Genomic DNA, 18,130 nt, shown 5'->3' with positions numbered 1-18,130 from the left:
ATCAATTCACATTATACCTCATGTTTTATAATTATACTGTCGTGGGCTTGAAAGAGAGATGACATCACGTCATGATACTAATTATGTCTTAAATTTGTTTTGCTGTATTTTCCATCATTTGTTCTTTAGAATTAAACGATGTTTACTAAAGGTTATTTCTTCATTTGACTCATACCTCTCATAAATTCCCAAAATTCTTTTAATTAATTAGCCAGTAATTATCACTATGGCGTTAGTTTCGTATGAAAAATGCGGAGTATTTATTGTCATTTATATGAAAACTATAAATGATATCTCTCCTCCCTGATTTGTTGTGCCACAAATTATTCATGAGGTCAATATATCAGTGAACTTTCTTGGCATCATGACACAAGTAACAGGTAACCGTTTACATTTTTAATATTTTTCTTTGGCATTCTCAACCAAGAGTTTCTCTCTTAGTTATAAACAGCTGTAGAGACTGCTATTGATATTTCTATTATCTTCTTAAGCAGCTGTCATTTCTCCCGATTTCTTGAATATTTAATAACAGCTAACAATACATCGACACATCATCAGGACATTTCATTGTTCTTATTTTTATATCCCCAATAGGTGCTACTCTCTCAGTTATCCTCAACATGGACACGCAATTAGCTGTCATTTTATCAGCAGTTATAGCCGTAGCTTATACGCTCTTTGGCGGACTATACGCCGTTGCGTATACCGACGTGGTGCAACTTGGATGTATATTTATAGGCCTGGTAACCTTTGGCTGTGCGCATGCGTAGCAAGAGAAATTAATAGTTAGGACTCAATGGCTACGTGGGTCAATAGTCCCGTTAGTGCCTTCTGACGTTGCTTCATTATTTTTTTCCGACGTATTTCCTTCCTTCACAAGATAATCAAAGATATTAGGTTAAAATTTTTAGGAAACCGTTCATCATTATTAACAGAGCAAAATATTGGAAACCGACTTATCTTATACATGTCAATCACAAACTCCGGCTCCGATGGTCTTTAAAAACTTTTTGTATTATTGGAAGTATTGCGAATTTAGATATTAATAACTAAATTATTGACGTGTCTACAATAAAGCCAAAGTAAATTTGCATAGACTTCCTTCCGGATAAAATATATATGTTGGTAAACAATATGTTTAAATAATATATAAAATAATTCTTTAAGCAATAAAGAGCAAGATCTATGAAAAAGAAATACTCTAGGAACTGAAGCAACCTCACATAGGTTAGACTACATCACGCTACCTGTAATTTAATGAGTGTACTTAGATATTACGATTCGTCGAAAATGACATCATATGTACATCACATTACTGTGCTTGAGAAATAGTTGGAAGAACGGCGTTCAGATTAGAACATTGAGTAGTGAGAGACACAGCAAGTGGATAGTCACTAAGTGAAGGGTTGCTTTCGTTGGTTTAGAAAAGCACTTTAGACATTTGTCTCCTCAATTTTTCTTAGTAACCTTGCCGCTACACCATATCATCTAAATTCATGTAAATGGTTGAAATGAAATTGCTTGCAGAAGAGTGGAATCTGAAACAGAAATGGCCTTTGCATTATAAACGGTGTAATGAAATCATTTATTTCGTCTAGTGGAGAGGCATAATCTCATCAAAACATTATCTGCTTACATAATTTGCATGCCATTACTAAAGTGGGCTTTCATATTATTGCTGAGCTAATCAGAACGCTACCTATATTTATAGTCTAACGAGAGTTTCTATTAATATTACGTGGATACAACGACGACCGACAACAGTAACTTTCCATTGAGCAAATTCAATTACCAGATATTATAAATAAATATTCACATTTCCAAAAATCATTAAGGATATTTCATTTATTTTCAAAGACCATTTCAAAGGAAAATAGAAAAACATGCTGTATTTTTTAAAATGTTATCCACTCTTCCTGCCAAGTAAAGCAGGCATAGACTTGTGGCACATAATTCTAGATATGAGTATAGTTATTGTTCACGGATTTCCTCTGAACATACGTACTGAATCGGTAAAAAGAGTTGATGGCTGTATTCGTTCAGGTACGTTACCAATTCATTTTGTGGATGAAAATTTGCAAAATATTTAATGTAAATGAATTTTGGTAGTATCCTTTTTCAATTTATTAGGTTCTCAACTTAGCATTAGCCCCAGAAGTTAGTCTTCATACTTACTGCAGTCATACTTTATCCTGAGAATGCAACTTGTAGTATTATTTTTGACTCTTAGCAACCAAGAGAGTGGTAGAAAAAAAAGGAAAAAAAAACACTGCTACACAAGTCGGCTATCGAAAGAAGGTTCACAGTCTGTAAGGAATATCATCCTAAGAATCACCAGCCACACCCCCACCCCCACCCCAACCCCTACTACTGTGCATGTTACAAGTTCTTGAATTAAGTCTATCATTATTCACTTCTCATCCTAATATACTTCTTCTACTATCTGAAAATCTATGAATACCGGTATACAGTTTCGCAGTGATCTACTGGTTCCTTCCGCGAAAAAAAAAAAAAAAAAAAAAAAAAATCATATTCTACCGGAAACATAATTAGCTCGTATGAAGCTCCAGGCAGGGGCGCCTCTCCCGTCTAAAAAAAAAAAAAAAAAAAAAAAAAAAAAAAAAAAAAAAAACAATAATACAGCATTAACGGTCAAAAGACTATCGCCGGTTTTGGTTACCACAAGGAACTCAATATAATTATTCTTCGCATTACGTGACTTGAGTGTCAGAAATATTGATTCATTTTGGCCATTACTATTGCATAGCGGATCGATAAGCTGCTTTTAGGTGCTCTCGCCTCTGACAAGTTAACCTCAGAGAATTTTTCTCTCCGAATCTGCTGCCAACACTACCTTTCTTTTGTGCTTTCTTTACTATATGAAGAAGCGATCGACAACTATTCTTTGTATCACTTTGCAACTGGTTGTTGAAAATGTATTTTGTATCGCATTAATATGTTTACTCTATGCAACAGTCACCTTGGTCTTAATATAGGGCAGCTATTGCTAACAACCGACTGACTTTGAATGGGTTTCAAATACAATGTAATCGCTCCCAAGCAAATGCGCCCATACACGCGTCCAAATATATCGGCTACAATTTATCAATAAATGTTAAAATACGAATGGGACCAAGACAAAATTACTTGGATGCAATAAGATATCACTGACATATTTGTTTGCAACTATATATATATATATATATATATATATATATATATATATATATATATAATACAAATAACAAGAACGTGTATACATATACAGATATATACACCCGTATATGTACATGTGTATGTATTTATGTATGAGCGCATTTATGTGTTAAGCACTATTGGATCTGAGAAGATCGTGGATATCGCATCCTACAAATATACTATCCAAACTATAGAAAGATTAGCACCTTGTAGCTACCCTCTTACATGTATATGTATATATATATATATATATATATATATATATATATATATCGGCAATATGCGTGTTATGCACGTGCTCTCATCACGTTTTTCTCTTATTAAACAAAACTTAATAATGAAAATAACTCAATGTGAGTAGCTATTCCTCATCAGATCTTATAAGTAGAATGAAAAAAAAACACTATTGTTAACGATTTTTGTTATATATGTTTTCTATGAATGAGTTATGATTTGCCTGTACTGAAACATGGCATCGTATTTAGTAACTAATTCGCTTATACTACCTTTTCAAATCGGTTAGGTGCCCCACTTAAATGTATTTAAATGTTAACAAAAATGCTACCTATGAACATAAGCTATCCTGTTACGTGAGATCGATAATGGTTTGATATTATTCCAACCATAATGACTAGCATGTCAAAATGAATCAAAATAGAGACAAACAGGTAAATTAAAAAATGGATAATTATGAAAATGTAAATAGAGAGCCTTCTTAAGTACTCATTCAGTTTAATCGAAAAATGAAAAAGAATCCGAAGATATAAAATAAGGTTCTTTCATCACTCCATATTTGTCCAGAACAATCTGGAAATGGACGGACCGATTTGTGACCACCGACACAAAACAAACAGCGTCTCTCGTGACCACTTACACTAATGGAAGAATAAACAGCAAAGCGTGTTCAGACGAAATACTATATACAACTCCCACTAATAATGGAATCTCTCTCTGGTGAATGACAGGACATCAAGCAAGGCCATTCCGATTTTCTTAAAGCACAAATATTTTATTGCTGGCTTCGTTTGGGGACTGATTGTACAAATAACAGGGTTTTGAATGACTCCTTAATATAACACTTCTTTTAAGAGCAGTCTGTAGCGACGTAAAACTTTCCCAAGATATCACTGACATATTTGTTCGCAGCAATATATATATATAATATATATATATATATATATATATATATATATATATATATATATATATATATATATATATATATATAAAAATACAGAGTAAGATATTTCAACAAATGTTATTAAAAAAAAGTCGTAAGTAATACAAAGAAAGCAAAACGGAAAAGTGTTAAAAAACAAGCGAGAACTGGCAGTGTCAAAAAATAAGAGGAAAATCTGTAACTTGGATTGAGAAAAAGGAAATGACCGTAATTTAATAATCCTGTTACGAAATCCACTGGGGTCTTAAAAACTTACCTACTTTCCTCTAGAGTTCATAATTTCAGTTTCCTACCATTTTGGATAAAATAACATTAGTAAATAATGTATCGATTATGCTGTAAAAATATATGTAGTATTTACTGAACAAATAGCAGGTTCCAAAATGAAGTGGCCGTCAGAAAATTTTTCTCTGAAAGGACATATCTTCCTTACTGTAATGGATCATACTATGACTGCTTCATGTGACATTATCTTTAGGACCGTGAAATTTACGTAACTTAGGGATTTTCATTACAAGATGCTATCAATTTAATATTGGTTACAATATCGACTGGAACTGTTTTCCATTCACTCAGATGCCTTAATGCTAACATATATAATAATATGTATATATATAATATATATACTATATATATATAATATATATATTATATATGTATATATATAGATATATATATATATATTATATATACATATATATATATATATATATATATATATATAGATATATATATATATATATATATCTCACACATATCCGCAGGTGAAAAATAAGAGACGAGGTTTAGGTCCTGACCAGTTTCGACTTTCTTTCCAATCCATTCTGAGCGTGAAGTCAAATGTACGACTGACATTAAGTACCATTAAGTAAACGAGTATAAAGCAAGAATGTATAAAGGCAAGAATATGTTGCATTAGCGGAGAGAAAATTATTATTTCAAACCAGTTGTTCAACAGTAAAATCTCTAGCCGACTTATTGAAAATATAAATATTCTACAGAATGAAGCGAAATTTCCCAATAGGACTAGCCTAAACAATAAATGGATACTTATCATTAAATGAATGTGCAGCAACCTACAGAGGCTACCGGCTTTGGAATTTAAAGGAAAATCAATAAATCCTAAGTGCATTTTTTTTTACTTTCAAAGGGAGGCCCCGTCAAGTTCGGGATAAACTCGCTGTATTTTTATACATATCTTAAATATTCGAAAGATAAACTTCACTCACTAAACATTTTTTTAATCAAGATGGTTCACCCAAATGAAATGAGAACATATTAAAAATAATCTTGGAAATTAAAAGCACATCTACGATTACACGATTCCACGGTTCACGATGACTTTACTAGACCTTCGTCACATTTGCAACCAGGATTAGTAATGTATTATTATTGCAAGATCATTTCAGCAAATTCTTACTACTTTTATTCTCAATAATTTTTGGTATGAAATACTGACGGTTGCGCCTTGTACGTAAAATTCTGTTAAAATAGCTATATATATATATATATATATATATATATATATATATATATATATATATATATATATATATATATATGGGTGTGTGCGCGCGTGTGTTATGTATGTGAGGGAGAGTGTGTGTGTGTGTGTGTGGTAAAACGTTACTCTGTATACAGGGAAATTTCACTATTCATTGTTAATAAGAACGTAAGTCACACAACAGAAGAGTTTTTTTAACATTGAGCCATTTTACTTAGCTGTGGTAAAAAAAAAAAACCGTAACTGCTTTCATACTTTAACGGTTGATCCATGGCTGACCTCTTGCACAAAACACTTCAACAACATTTGCCGTGTCACAGACCTGAAGGGAAGACTAATTAACGACTAGATGAACCACTTAAAGACACACACACACACACACATAACGTAATTCACCTCTATCTTGCAAGCACTCTCGGGCTTCCTGAATAGCAAGGCCCTTCCTCCCCAATACCTCTTTCACATCACTTTTCTAGGTTCTATACTCGGTAACCAACCTACATCTCCACGTTTTCCACTCACTCCATTATTCGTGCATAACATGAACAAAGAAAGCAAACTGTCAATCTTATCGACTCCAACCTTTTTACATTTCATTCTCATTCGTATACACAGTTCATTCCCATTAAAGAGATTCGGTCTCCTTAGAACTGTAGCGTGGATGTTGACCGTTGAACGCGAAAATGAAAGATTTATAGAAGTTCTAGAGGTAAACTGTTTACGGAGTACATGAAACACATATATATATATAATATATATATATATATATATATATATATATATATATATTTATGTGTGTGAGTGTGTGGGTGTATATATATACACATAGTATATACTGCATGTTTACGGATATGTATCTGATCACTGTCTATAGAGGTAAATGGCTCAGATATCCTCATATTTTGTAATGGTTATAGCAACGCTCTTAGACTTGAATTCATACAACATCAGTCAAGTAAGCACGTCTAGGTATTAACATATTAGTTTCATTAGTACGTTTAGATAATATATGTATATATAGAGCTCACAAGATGTTTGATAGCAGAACATAATTTAGTCGACCTTTGATTTTCTTTGCACTCTGGGCACTCGCAGGAGCCACTCTGAGCGTCGTCCTCGACCTGGACAACACAATTGCGGTTATCCTGTCAGCCTGCATCGCTGTCTTCTACACACTTTTCGGTGGTCTGTACGCAGTGGCTTACACAGACGTCATTCAACTTATTTGTATCTTTATTGGCCTGGTAAGTAGATTATTTACAGTTTGAATTTTCATCATTCCTTTTTCTAGCTGTTCTTTAACTTCTGTTACTATTTCACTGGTAACACTGGGTGTTATCTGCACATTTACCGGACCCCTTTACGCTCTCCACTTATAAGGTTGGTGTAATTTTCTTGTTATCTGCAAGCTTTCATCGCCGTCCGTCTAGTGTAGAATCATTTTAGATCTTCGCCTGTAGTTGTCATGTATTGGAATGGTAAAAGATAATTTTTTATGAATACTTGCACGAGGCTGAAAAGCTTTCATCTGTTAAGTTGATCAGTCTCTTGCTAGAATTAATTTCCAAGAAGGAAACTGTGTATGTAACTAATTCTTAAGGAAATGAGTTGTAACAGAACAGAAACTGAAATCAGGTGCAGGAGAAGACGAAGTTTTACTAGGCTAAATACGTATACCATTTACCGCTTAACAAATAGGTTACCGACCAGAGGGAAAACAGTCGATCAAGATATGGGTTAACTACATTAACCTTGCAATCTCAACCCTATGTGCAATAAAGGTGAAAAGGTACAAGCCTATCTTTCATCGTTGCCTACCGTCGACCTTTCACCTAAGGCATTGGCTGCCCTACTACCATACTCCAAGATGTTAGGTACCTAATCTTCGCACAAAAACACCTTTGAAAGCATAATGGAAGATACAAATATGCATGCATTGCAGTCCAGCTTTTCATGGCATCTTCTGACTAATATAAATTATTTTACAATCAATTTGTAAAACATTTTAAAGGAAAAGCGTGGCGATAAAAACATTAACATTCTAAAACGACTGTGAATGTCACTTGTAAAACATATAAGAGGAAATATGTCCATAGCGATCCATTTCACACCTTTGATCGATATTCAGTCATTCATCTCCAGAGTCAACATAGATTTGTTATGTGAAGTAAAGCACCTTTAAGAATGACACATTTCATATCACCGTTGAGAGAGAGAGAGAGAGAGAGAGAGAAAAATGCGAGTTAACCTTTGGTAGGTTAATTAAAATGAGAAAAAGCTATAAAGCATATAGTACATTTTGTCCAGAAAATTCATTCACTTGACACGAAAGTCATAAAGTTGCGCAAATGTTCATTCATGAAAGCTAACTGTTGTCGGCTATAGGAGCGATTAAAACTGGCCATCAGGAAATGACGCGATTTGTATTGGTACAATAATCTAGTACCTAGCTTACCACTCAGGCCCATTCAGAGAGCCTCCTAAACTATAAAAACGGATTCCGTTACCCGATTACTGTACCTGAAGCAGCAATCAAGATTAGGAACATCTAGTCAAGGACTTCCTTTGGAACATTAATGTGGTTAACTCAGTTCACAGAAGCGCATTAAATTGTATTTTATAAAGATATGGTATATGCTCGATCTATTTACAAAAGCATAAATAAGACATCAGTAAGTATCCCGTGCTTAACTCAAACTGATCTTTTGCAGTTGCGGGAAAATAATTTTAATCTACACTCAAGTTCCATCTACTTTTAAGGAAAAACGATAGAATGGCAATGGCGGTAGTAGTGTACAGTTTTGCCCGTCGCGGTAGTAATCTGCAGTTTTGCCCGCCTCGGTAGTAGTCTGCAGTTTTATAGTAGTCTTCTGTTTAAGTGTACATGCTACGGCATTTTGCTCCTGATTTTCTTTGTTTCCGTCTCGTATTTGTACTTACATATTATTTACAGTCTTATGTTCATTTTTTTTTTTTCATCCCCAAGGAGCTTTTACTAGGCTAAATACGGAGGCCATTTACCGCTTAACAAGTAAATTACCGACCAGAGGGGCGTGGTAGCAGTCATCAGTTTTAAAGCCTGGGAAAACAATCGATATGGATATGGGTCAACTACATTAACCTTGCAATCTCAACCCTATGTACTATATATGTGCCCAAGTTATGGTATTTTGATTTATTGCTCTTTACAGCAGACCAAGAAACGTTGATAGGAACCTTAATGTTGCAATTAACCTTTCCTCGGGAGACATAAGGAATAAAAGGTCTCCGAAGACATCATCAGTCATTCTTAAATAATTGCTGTAACCTTCCGGGTTATTTTCCTTTAATCATATGATAAAACCTCTCTTTCTTAGCCCTGGTTTCACCCATGCTTTATGATTTTTCTTGCATATTTCATGCTCGTATTCGTCTTGTAGGAGTGCTATTTTCATTATTGCACTTATCTTCCTTTTACTTGGCGCGATGATTTAAAAACACTCACTATATCAGGACACTATAGGACTGAAAGGAACACGGCCACTGCATATTAACTCTGCCCTCTCAAAATATGCGTAGAGCAAGTCATCTGCATGTATGGGCATTACCCAAAAGGACTGGAGCGCTCTCTAATCCCGGCAGGACAAACCCGATGCCAGTCGCGTAGGTGTATGTCCAGCTTAAAACTACTTTTTGACAAATTCAAGGAACTGATCGCTGATAGGACCGAATCTATTCCATAAGACTGGAAAGGGCAAACAGAAAACAGTCACAAAAGAAAGACGGGTAACGGAAGCTGGGGAGTTATTGTGGAAGACACAATAGACCCTCTTAAAGCCTTCAATGCCTGAATGCCTGAGAACCATTTACCGTAAGGAGTTCAAGAAGAAGACAGGAGTATCGAACGGACCCTTGTGGCCGAGTGGAACCTTTATCCACCAGGAGCTCCACGAGGACCGGGGCCCGGGAGGACTTCGATCTGCTGAATTTGGAAGGTGGGGTCTATATTGCGCTTCCGCAGAAGGGCCCTTTAGGGACCCTTACCGTAACGAGAACAAAATATCTGCATATTTTTATGTGTGACCCTTCTTCCCCATTTGTTTCTCAAGAGAGGAAGTAAAGGCCCTAATTTAGACAGCAAAGTGGCGTGTTGGGGTGAATCCAAAAAACAGTTTTGGAATACTATTAGGCTTTAATTCTACTTCTTATTAAAAACTGCCAACCAAATAACCCAATGCGCGCGCGCGCGCGAGAGAGAGAGAGAGAGAGAGAGAGAGAGAGGGAGAGAGAGAGATCTGCAAAAGGTGGCAGCTGGACTGCTTAAAATGAATTACTTGGGCTAAATACAACTCTTCCAACTCTAGCAACACCCATCTCTTCCAAGGATCACTTTGTAACTTTCACTCTTAATAACAGAAACCTATTAACACATCGAATACACACACTCTATAAAAACTTTATAAAGTTACAGAGATGTTCACCAAAACACTCTCACTCATATGTATATTAAGTTATAATGTCAACAAATACGACTCAAGTGGCCTTAAGCAAAGGGAGTATGGAACCATATTGGGCAATTCACTAGGAGTCTGGACACACAACACACACAACAATATATATATCATAGATATATTATATATATTATAAATAATATATAACATATACATTCGCGCACACACACATATATATGTGTGTGTGTGTATGAATGTGTGGAACAAATGAACACATGTTTCACAGAAATGAATTTCTGACTCATATTTGGTCCGAATCCCGGTCTTTCTGATGAGAAGCTAAGGTGTGACCAATTGACCCACATATAGAGTGAATCTACAGAGATATATATATATATATATATATATATATATATATTATATATATATATATATATATATATATATATACAAGAACGTGTTTCACAGAAATAAATTTCTGACCCACATCTGGACCGAATCCAGGTCTTTCAAATGAGAAGCTACCTAGTGCGTTACCAATTGACCAGCACAAGTCACAAGGGAAGTTGGAACCTATTTACTTCTATATCTGAGGCTTTTCCCGGACAGGCTGCCGCTTAACACACCTGCGAATTTTATCCAACTTTACAGCCCAGCAGTGAGTCAGTTGGTAGCATTACATTCAAATTGCCCCTTCAGCATGATCATTAGTTCCATCAAGTTTACCCTGATGAGTTAATTCGAATACAATGGTACCAATTAATTCACTGCTAGGTCAGGAAGCTTGGTTAAATTCGCTGGTATCTTAGGCGACAGCCTGCCCTGGAAAAACCTTAGGTACAGGAGTACTTATGTTCCTACTTTTTTCACGGTATGTGTAGGTCAATTAGTAACATCCTGGCCTGTCATTTGAAAGACTTAGGTTCGATCCCAATGTAAATCAGAAGTTTTAATATATACACATACACACACACACACACACACATATATATATATATATATATTATATATATATATACTAATAAAAGGAGCCCATAAAGAACACCAAATGTTTTTTATGGTTTTTTTTTTATGGGCTCCTTTTACTAGATGGAATTCTGTTGTAACAGAACATTTTTACCAGTCATATATATATACAAATATATATAATACATATATTATATTTAGAATCTATTGGTCACTTTTTATCAGATACTTGTAATAGCCACAATACCTTCTTAACTTTTCGAATTCTTCGCACTTTTCTGGATACACATGTCACTACAAAGCCTTAAGACCCAAGGGCAAGAAATATAAAGAAATTAAGATGTCTGGTAGCGGGAAACGGACCCACGTCCCATACCCAACAACATGACCTCGTTCTGATTATGGGATGTGGGTTCATTTCCAGCCACCGGATATCATAATATCTTCATATTTCTTGCACTTGGATCTAAAGGCTTTGTACTGACAAGTGTACCCAAAAAAAGCGCGAAGAATTCGAAAAGTTGAGAGGGCACTGTGGCTATTACAATTATATATAACACGAAAGAACCACACCTGCAAATCATGAGCTTCAAACTCACGCAAGAGTGGAGGGGTGTGGTTTAGTAGCCATGCTGCAGAAATCCATAAAATTAAGAAATCGAGATGTTAAAGAGATATTTGGAAAATAAAAATTTATGAGGTCGATGGAGTGAGTATTTTGAAGACTTCCTGAATGTGGGAGTTTTAGTTAACTTCTGAATCTTTCTTTTTGGGCAATGTGGATCATATGAAAATAGAAAGTGCTACGTCAGTTTGTCTTGCTAACATGAAAAGTTTTGCCTTTGTCTCTTTAAACCTTCTCCTTAAAGTCGAACTTTTCAATCAAAATGTCTAGGCCATACAAACCTTCAAAATCTAGTGTACATAACACGCTTATCTAGTAAATGGTTTTTACCAGGAGCCCTCCTCCCCAAGCAGTTTTCTCTTTATATCCATTATTAAAGTTCTCCTTTTCACTATTTGAATCTTATGATAAACATAATTTTCCTAATCTTCGATCTGACGTCAATATATCTGAAATAAACTGTTTCTCGGACAGGTTGCACAGTCAATTCAACTCAATGTTTAACTGTGCAGTAACTGAAGGGTGATACACTGGCGAAAGCATTTCCAAGTCTACAAACCCTCTTCGCAATCTTGCACAAAAGTTCTTTTTATCCAAATACTGAATTCCATTACTGAAATGGGTTTTGAAAATCATTTCTGCCATCCATACCGTCCTCTGTTCCCTGGATAACTTGCTCATTTTAACTTACAATAAGCTCATTACTTCCTAAATTAATCTTTCATTTCTCTATATAAACAGAATCAGCTCAACATGCTACTCTAGTATTAATTAAACGACACTTCTTTTGTAGATCTTCCTTTAGCACCATTCTTTTTACTCAGAACATATTACTTGAGACTCCGTCGCTTTACATAATATTTCAACACGTAAATATCTGTAAACATATCCCACTCATGATCACTTTCAAGAAATCTTGCTAGAAATTCACAATTTCGTCCTCTATTGGATCTTAAGTTAATAATTAAACTAATTTATGATATGAGTAACCGAGATTTGGTTTTAATTATGAAAGTTCCATGAAATGCCCCTGCGACTGTTTGGTTACTCAGGACGTTATACTTGAACTACTGGCATCCATGCATCCCTCTTAACGCTTTCGTGTAAATGATTTCTTTCTTCATTTCTTCCATAAAATCACGGCCTGATCATTAACTACTGGCCACTCTCTCTCTTTATGCTGGATATTCTCACAAAGCCATAATAATCAGAGTTCGAATCAACATCCGGCCGGATGCAGGTGACTGACTGACCACAGTAGATAATCCCAAGAAAACTGTATCCTTTCATAACAGCAAACCATCCATCAATGCATAGCAAAAGTCCCAAGTTAGTTTTCCTCAAGTTAATACTTGTTTCACACATATTTTCTACCAAGTTTTATAGTAATTGTAGTCATATTCAACAGCTACTTACAATTGCTCCGACATTTCGTATTTATATGCGTTTAACTATTTAGAATTAACGCACATAAAAACTTTGGTTTCAATACGAAAACTCAGCCACTCCTCAAACTGTACAAACGTACATATTCATAGGTTCACAAAGGCAATGTTACCACAAAAACATATTCTAATTCCGCGTGCAACAACAATAGTCTACGGACAATTAACTCCACAATAATTTAGAGTAAATGCTATTCAGCCAGGGCCAACCAATCTCTCACTATTGGTACTTAATAGAGATGTATTGGATATCCACATCCATAATTTTCATAAATCCACACCCGCATTGACAATTTCTTAGCATCCGCATCTGCATTAGCATTGTGATCTACATCCCAATCCGCATCAGCATTGCGAGCTACATCCGCATCCGCAGTTTGAGAAAGCGGATATGAGAATATCACCCCCTGCTCAGTGTTAAATAGTTCATACTCACATGTTGCAGCTAAAAGTAGAATTTTTTTTTTTTTTTGCTTTTTGCTAAATTTGGGTTTTTCGTTCTATTATACAGAGTAAATGATACACAATTATACATTTCATACATTATATACTTTATAAGTAGCTCTGTTATAGCATATTTGTTTTAAAGTATATTGATTTGAGTAATTTGATGTCATTTACAGCAGTTGCCATCATAAAGGCAGGATATTGCATTTTTTAGGAGACTCTCTCTCTCTCTGTCTCTCTGTCTCTCTCTCTCTCTCTCTATTGAAAAGAATAGGTTTGAGTTTTGTTACCCTTATCATACAATGGCATGAAGTGACCTTGTGCTAAGACAACTAAAACGTTTTTGTTTCGCTGTTACTGTTTGTATATTCATATGAAAGTATACACAAACACATACATGAGTATCACTTATGTTTGTAAATGAAATATATATATGTATGTATGTATGTATGTATGTATGTATGTATGTATGTATGTATGTATGTATGTATGTATTGTATGTATGTATCGTATGAGTATGTATATATATATATATATTATATATATATATTATATTATATATATATAAATATATACATATATATATATATATATGTATATATATATATATATATATATATATATATATATACATAAAATCATACATATAATCCTTTATCTACACTGCATATACTTCATGGATAGGACTTTGTGCTACGGAAACCCATTTCAACATAATTATACGTAGAGAGAGAGAGAGAGAGAGAGAGAGAGAGAGAGAGAGAGAGAGAGAGCTGCATAAATAAACCTTACCCTTCTTTAACTGCAGAACTGTAGGGCGTCCAAATTTGTATTGATCAGACGTGTAGCCATGTCAACATCCCTATTTATGTATACTACTACTGATGATTTCTTGACGTTCAATTGAAATGCATATTAACCTACTTAAATTCGCAAACGCATTCACAAGGCGATTTAGCGTCGGATACGCTTAGGTTCGTAATGGATGAAATCAACTAATACTTTAGTCTTGACTTTTCAAGACTGGTTGTAGGCAGACGGCTGTCTGTGCTTAGAGAGCGACTGAACTGTTAACGGCAGTTGGAAAAGATGCAATCTTCAAGTTGATTCTGATTTATTCATGGGGTGTCATAATGGACTGCAATTTCATTCAATATATCCGCAGTCACTGAGATCCTCCCCCAGCACAAGTTCTACCCTTCGCAAGTAAAAACTATCATAAATACAATAATGCAAGTTCTCATGTTAAATTTATATCTTAGGGGTAGAGTTTTTAGTAAAATGTCATCTCAGCATGTAATCTAAGAACAATTACATTGTCACCAAACTTAACAACATTCGTGTTCTTGAATTAAAAAAATGACTCACTTGCATCCGTATCTCCTATTCATCGCCACTATCAACATTACCTCCACTCTTGAACTCAAGAGATCCCCGTACATCCCTCCCCGAGTTCTTCTTTCACCTAATGGTTAGAGTGGGAGTGTGCTTAAGGCTGTAGCCTACTTGAATTACGTAAGTCCAATGACCCTTCACTGACTACTCGCTACAGTATCTTTGTCCTGAAAATCCCTTTCCCCTTTCATGCACTGCTTTTGTTCTCTTTCTTACTGTATATTATGCCACAGAAGATGAAATCTAGAAACAAATGTCATTTAATCACTCCTTGCAATTTAAACATAATTGTATGAACTCGTAGGAAAACATGCCTATCATATAGCTTGTATTCCATCTAATATTTGTTACAATTATTAAAAGAATCACTGAAGTCAGTAAACGAGCTTCGACCCAATAAAAGCGTTGTACGTTGACAAAAGGAAAAAAGTTACCTTTTCCTAACAGAAACATCGATGACATCAGCGCAATCTACTGGAAAACTGCATGAATTAAGAAATTCTTTAAATCGAAAGGTCTAAAGAGAATATGTGGAAGGAATAAATCGTCTATGGATACTTAAAAAAATTTACTTAGCACTTTAAAATAGGAAATCAATGTGAGTCAATTCCATACTTAAATTTCAGAAATTACTTGCTTCTGTCAATTTTAAGGAACTTTCACAGTTCTCCTCATTAAAACCTACTTCGGTTTCAGCACCTCTGCTAAACGCTGCCAATTGCAACGAAGTTTAACAATGCGAAGATATCAGAAATGTGTTGCAGAAAAAAACAATAACCCACGTCAATATGATTAAGCATGAGTTCAAAAAATTAAAGCTCACTTCCAAGGACTGCGTAAATAACAAAAACACGTAACAACAAACTAACACTCTTTCAATATGATAAGCTCCAATATGTCATCGAAAATCCAATTGTTTGTTTGAAAAATTCATCTTCCAAATGCTGACCCTGTAGAGAATTCACTTAACCATTTTACCATTTTAATATCGCGGTTCACTGCTACCAAAAGTTGATCTCTTGAAACAACTGCAACAAACAATGCGGACTAATATGACCTTTAGCAGATGAGCTTTCGTTCGCGTTCGCAACATTCGAAGGTTATATAAAGGTTAATGGACGTAAAGTAAAAAGAAAATAAAACCGTAACTGTTAAAAGATAAAATGTTTTATCTACGCTTCTTCAAACGTTTATATGTTCATTCACTATTTTAAAATCACTGCAAAGGAATGAATAGTTGAGGACACTTAAGCAAGTCCAAACATATCACCCCAAGGTGCTTGGGCACCTAGTCAAGGGTTGCGAACCCCTTGGAGAGGGAAAATTTCCTTAATTAACGGATAAGCCTCTTTCCCGTGAGGAAAACAACAGTCATCTTTCCTATGGTCTGCTAGAGTGCCAACAAGCAGTGCAGCATGGATATTGCTGCTCTAGGAAGTGCCAATGGCTTAGGGCACATTCATGATATATTCCAAGGGAGAGGAATACACAAAGAAAGCCTGCGGACACTTGGGGGAGGAAATGCCCCTAAAAAGCTGAGTGGTCTCTTCTGTTTTCCTAAGGCAATAGCAAACAAATGATTTCTCCTGTGGAATAACAGGACATGACAGTGATGGGATTCTCCCCACAAACTCTGCGTTTGTTTGCAAAATGCCGCCAAATGCCATGGGTGTGAGTTTGCAAGGTCATATCCTGAGTTAATATAGCATTTGGACGAGAAAGATAAAAAAACTAACTCCCCCTGGGGTTTTGGAAGTGTATTGCTGAGGAGAAGAAATATATAGTCTGATATGAAAAGGCAAAGGTAAAAGGTCGGGGAATACAATGGCGCTAGTTCATGATTTCATAGATATATTTAAGTGTGATAAGAGAAAAAAAGGATTTTATATTAAGTGCATACGGCCTATGAAATGAGAAGATGAGAGAAAACGAGTATTTTTAAATGACTGAATAATACCATAAGCTGGTTGTGCTAGGTGATTTAAATGCAAAGGTAGATGACAGACAAAGAGATGGTACTGTTGGTAGGAGCAAGTAATTATGAAGAGAGTTTCAAAAAGATATTTAGAAATGAGCACCAGTACTGGAAATAAATGCTTCCCAATGAAGAATATTCTTAGTGAACCAGGAAAAGAGGAAAAGGTGACGAAAATAATTAGCTAAATTATACATGGCAGAGCACGTTGATGGATGTAATAGTGAGAAAAGGGGCTGGGTGGAGGTACATGTAATCATCATTTAATTGAATGAAAAGTTGAAAAAGATAAAAAATTTAAGTTACAGAGGAGAAGGTAAAAATGCGGTTTTAAGTGCATCTCTTTTGCTTCACTTATTCTATAATTTATCTTTCCGCTTAGCTCAAGATCTTCTAAATGTGTTGCTCAAATCAAGCAATTTCCTATTCTCTTGTAAACAACAAAACTTTATTATGAACCTCTATAGTATCTTCGTTTTCAAAAATTAACACCATGTGATGTGCAAATGTGCGAAGGCTGTTGGTTGAGGATATATAAGGTTTCATCACTCAGTATCAGTCACAACGCATTTCTCATATTTCCAAATATATACACAAACATACACATACACATACATGTATGTATAAATACGCCTTAGCAACGACGGGTGGCCGCATGATTCAATCATGTGATCTCTGAGGTATCATCAACCTCAGGTCGCGTATAGATCACCATTCCTGGCTGTTTTTCATGTCAGCATTCTTCGAGGAGCCAAGCGCTTATCACTAAGCGCCTCTGTCTCTAACCGGAAAAAGCTGAGATTAACCATTCACTACCACACCTTCATTTAAGGTATATATATGTATATAAGCAAGCCGTATAGTATTTGATATCCGCCATTCCATTATTTCTAATGTATAATATATTAATCTCATACACATATAAAAGGCTTTTTTGTTATTTGCTGTGCTGCGTTATTACTTTT

The 18,130-nt window shown here is 35.1% G+C and overlaps 1 protein-coding gene across 3 annotated transcripts in view; it reads left to right on the top strand.

Annotated features, from left to right (window-relative positions):
• Positions 1–18,130, top strand: part of LOC135198072 (high-affinity choline transporter 1-like) — a 98,786-nt gene that overhangs the window by 52,478 nt on the left and 28,178 nt on the right. For 2 of the 3 annotated variants that reach the window (XM_064225484.1, XM_064225482.1), the window contains exon 5: positions 6,978–7,126. In XM_064225484.1, the coding sequence (XP_064081554.1) occupies positions 6,978–7,126 (149 nt within the window). Of the gene's footprint in view, positions 1–594; positions 744–6,977; positions 7,127–18,130 lie in introns of all 3 variants that reach the window. The other variant, XM_064225485.1, reaches the window with a different exon arrangement.

The sequence above is a fragment of the Macrobrachium nipponense genome, chromosome 21, assembly GCF_015104395.2.
Source record: "Macrobrachium nipponense isolate FS-2020 chromosome 21, ASM1510439v2, whole genome shotgun sequence".
Taxonomy (NCBI): Eukaryota; Metazoa; Arthropoda; class Malacostraca; order Decapoda; family Palaemonidae; genus Macrobrachium; species Macrobrachium nipponense.
This window is presented reverse-complemented; position numbering and strand designations above follow the sequence as displayed.